General features: G+C 40.8%; 1 protein-coding gene across 1 annotated transcript in view; it reads left to right on the forward strand.

The window, feature by feature from the left end:
- Nucleotides 1-177: 177 nt before the first annotated feature.
- Nucleotides 178-2,040, forward strand: part of YME1L1 (YME1 like 1 ATPase) — a 17,695-nt gene continuing 15,832 nt past the window's right edge. The window contains exons 1-2 of the mRNA XM_017741412.1: nucleotides 178-235; nucleotides 1,428-1,657. Coding sequence (XP_017596901.1) covers nucleotides 178-235; nucleotides 1,428-1,657 — 288 coding nt within the window. The remainder of the gene's footprint in view (nucleotides 236-1,427; nucleotides 1,658-2,040) is intronic.

Consider the following 2,040-nt stretch of genomic DNA (forward strand, 5'->3'; position numbering starts at 1 on the left):
GGGTCGCCGCGCCCCGGGCCCGCTGTCCCGCGGGGGCTCGCTTCGTGTCCGGGCGGAGGCGCTCGGAAGGCCCGGGGGTTGTGGGCCGCGGCGGGAGGAGCCGAGATCCCGCCTGCCACGTTCCTGGGGCTTTGGGCGTCAGCAGGGCCGCAGCGGGGAGAGGATCGGGTGGGGGCCATGGCGGCCTGGGGTCCGTATCGAGGAAAAAAAGTGCTTACATGGAGGAGAGAGGAAGGTACAATAAAATCTTATAAAGAGTAAAAGCAGGCTGAAATGACGAAATAACCATAGATGGCGTTTCTTAGTATCTGTTTTTGTAGTAAAAGCAAAGGGTGGTGATGTGTGTTACTAAACTGCTGTTAATTTTAACGGGTTGTTGTGAAAGCCAAAAGGAAGTGACTTAGAAGCGTTAGGGGAGGGAAAGCTGTCGGTAATTTGTTGTATAGAACAGTCCGAAAGCAATCGGGAAGACATCGTTAATTAGACAGTGAGTTTGATGGGACTGGTGAGTTTTATGAACTTTGATCTTGACCAGTGGTTTTGGTTTTATTTTTAAGTTTTGTATCAGTATATGATAGTCTTATTCCACAATGCAATGTGATTGTTCTTTTCACATGTGGAGAATGTATTTATAGCTTTCATTAGAGTAGTGAAATAGAAGAATTTGTATGTTTCTAGGAATGCGTCATTTCACCAGAGTGGTAAATGCAGATGGAAGGTCTGGTTAGTGGTTGAGGTGTTGGCTTTGACCTCTGGAGGCTTTATGGTTTTACCACAAACTCTGAGTCTAATTATAACTTTAGACAATTAATTATGAGGCAGTTTTCATGTCTCACAGCACTGTGTCTTTTGATTGTCTGTCTAGTCAACACAGAGATGGTAGTCCTTTCAGAAGGACATTCAAACACGTACCCAATTAAGCTTCAATCAGGTATTGCAATCAGGGATCATTCCAGCAGCCAGTTATATTCCAGCTCCTTCCTAGTGACGTGTACTGAGAATGAGGAGTTTCAGAGCTGCTGGAGTTATTTGTACCTTGTATTCACAAGAGATGTAGTCATGTTAAGTGGAGGAGCCCTGATATGTGGTACACCTGGACTTCTGTACTGATTCATGAGGTGGAGTTGGCTGAATGCTGCTGAACTGCAGATTTGACTGTGTGTTTTGCATAGTTTTATTTTGATCCTTAAGTTGAAATCCCAAGGAAGAAAACATAAAGGCAAAATTTGGGAATAGCTTTTAATAATGCAGGAAAAAGTATAGATAACTCAAGTTATAAAAGTATTGCTTTACAGATGAAAATATGAGCTTCTAATCTGTCATACATCCTTAAACTTCCTTTTTTTTCTCCTTAAAAAGAGGTATCAGCTAACACTGTGGTGTTGAAGGTCATGTAGTTTATAGTTAAGACCTCAGTTAAAAGGCAGTGTACAAGATACACAGTTATAAGTCAGAATTTGGAATAGAAGTATGTTTAAATAATTTAAACAAGCTTAAGTCTTTATCTGTTTTTTTTTTTTTCCAGGCTACTGTTCCTCTGAGTCACCTAATCAATGCCTTTCATTCACCAAAAAGCTCCACAACTTCTGCCAGCAAAGCATCCATAAAGCCTGTTCAAAGGGACACCTCCCCAGAGCATGATCCTCAGAAGAGTGAGGTACTAAAAACCTTTTCAAGAAGTGATGCTTTGGGTTTAACTAAGTTAGATCTGAATAATATCAGTGGGAGTGACTGTAATATTCTACTGGTCTATAAAATAATGTAATGGGACTAAACAAAACAGGATTTTTTTTTTCAATGCATTTCTTACAAGCTTTGTAACTAAGCACGTTTTTGGGAGGAAAATCATGGAATCTCTCAATAACTGCAGAACACTGGAAATCAGCATGGGATGTACTACTCATCACTGTGTTGTGATTCCATTGTTGGGTTTTTGTGGGGGTTTTTTGTTTGGTTGGTTTGTTGGGGTTTTTTTTAATCTGTATTTGCTTTTGGTGCTGCTGGGATTTTTTTTCTCTAAAGTAATTTTACATAAAGTAA

This window comes from Corvus brachyrhynchos, unplaced genomic scaffold, assembly GCF_000691975.1.
Source record: "Corvus brachyrhynchos isolate BGI_N302 unplaced genomic scaffold, ASM69197v1 scaffold167, whole genome shotgun sequence".
Lineage (NCBI taxonomy): Eukaryota > Metazoa > Chordata > Aves > Passeriformes > Corvidae > Corvus > Corvus brachyrhynchos.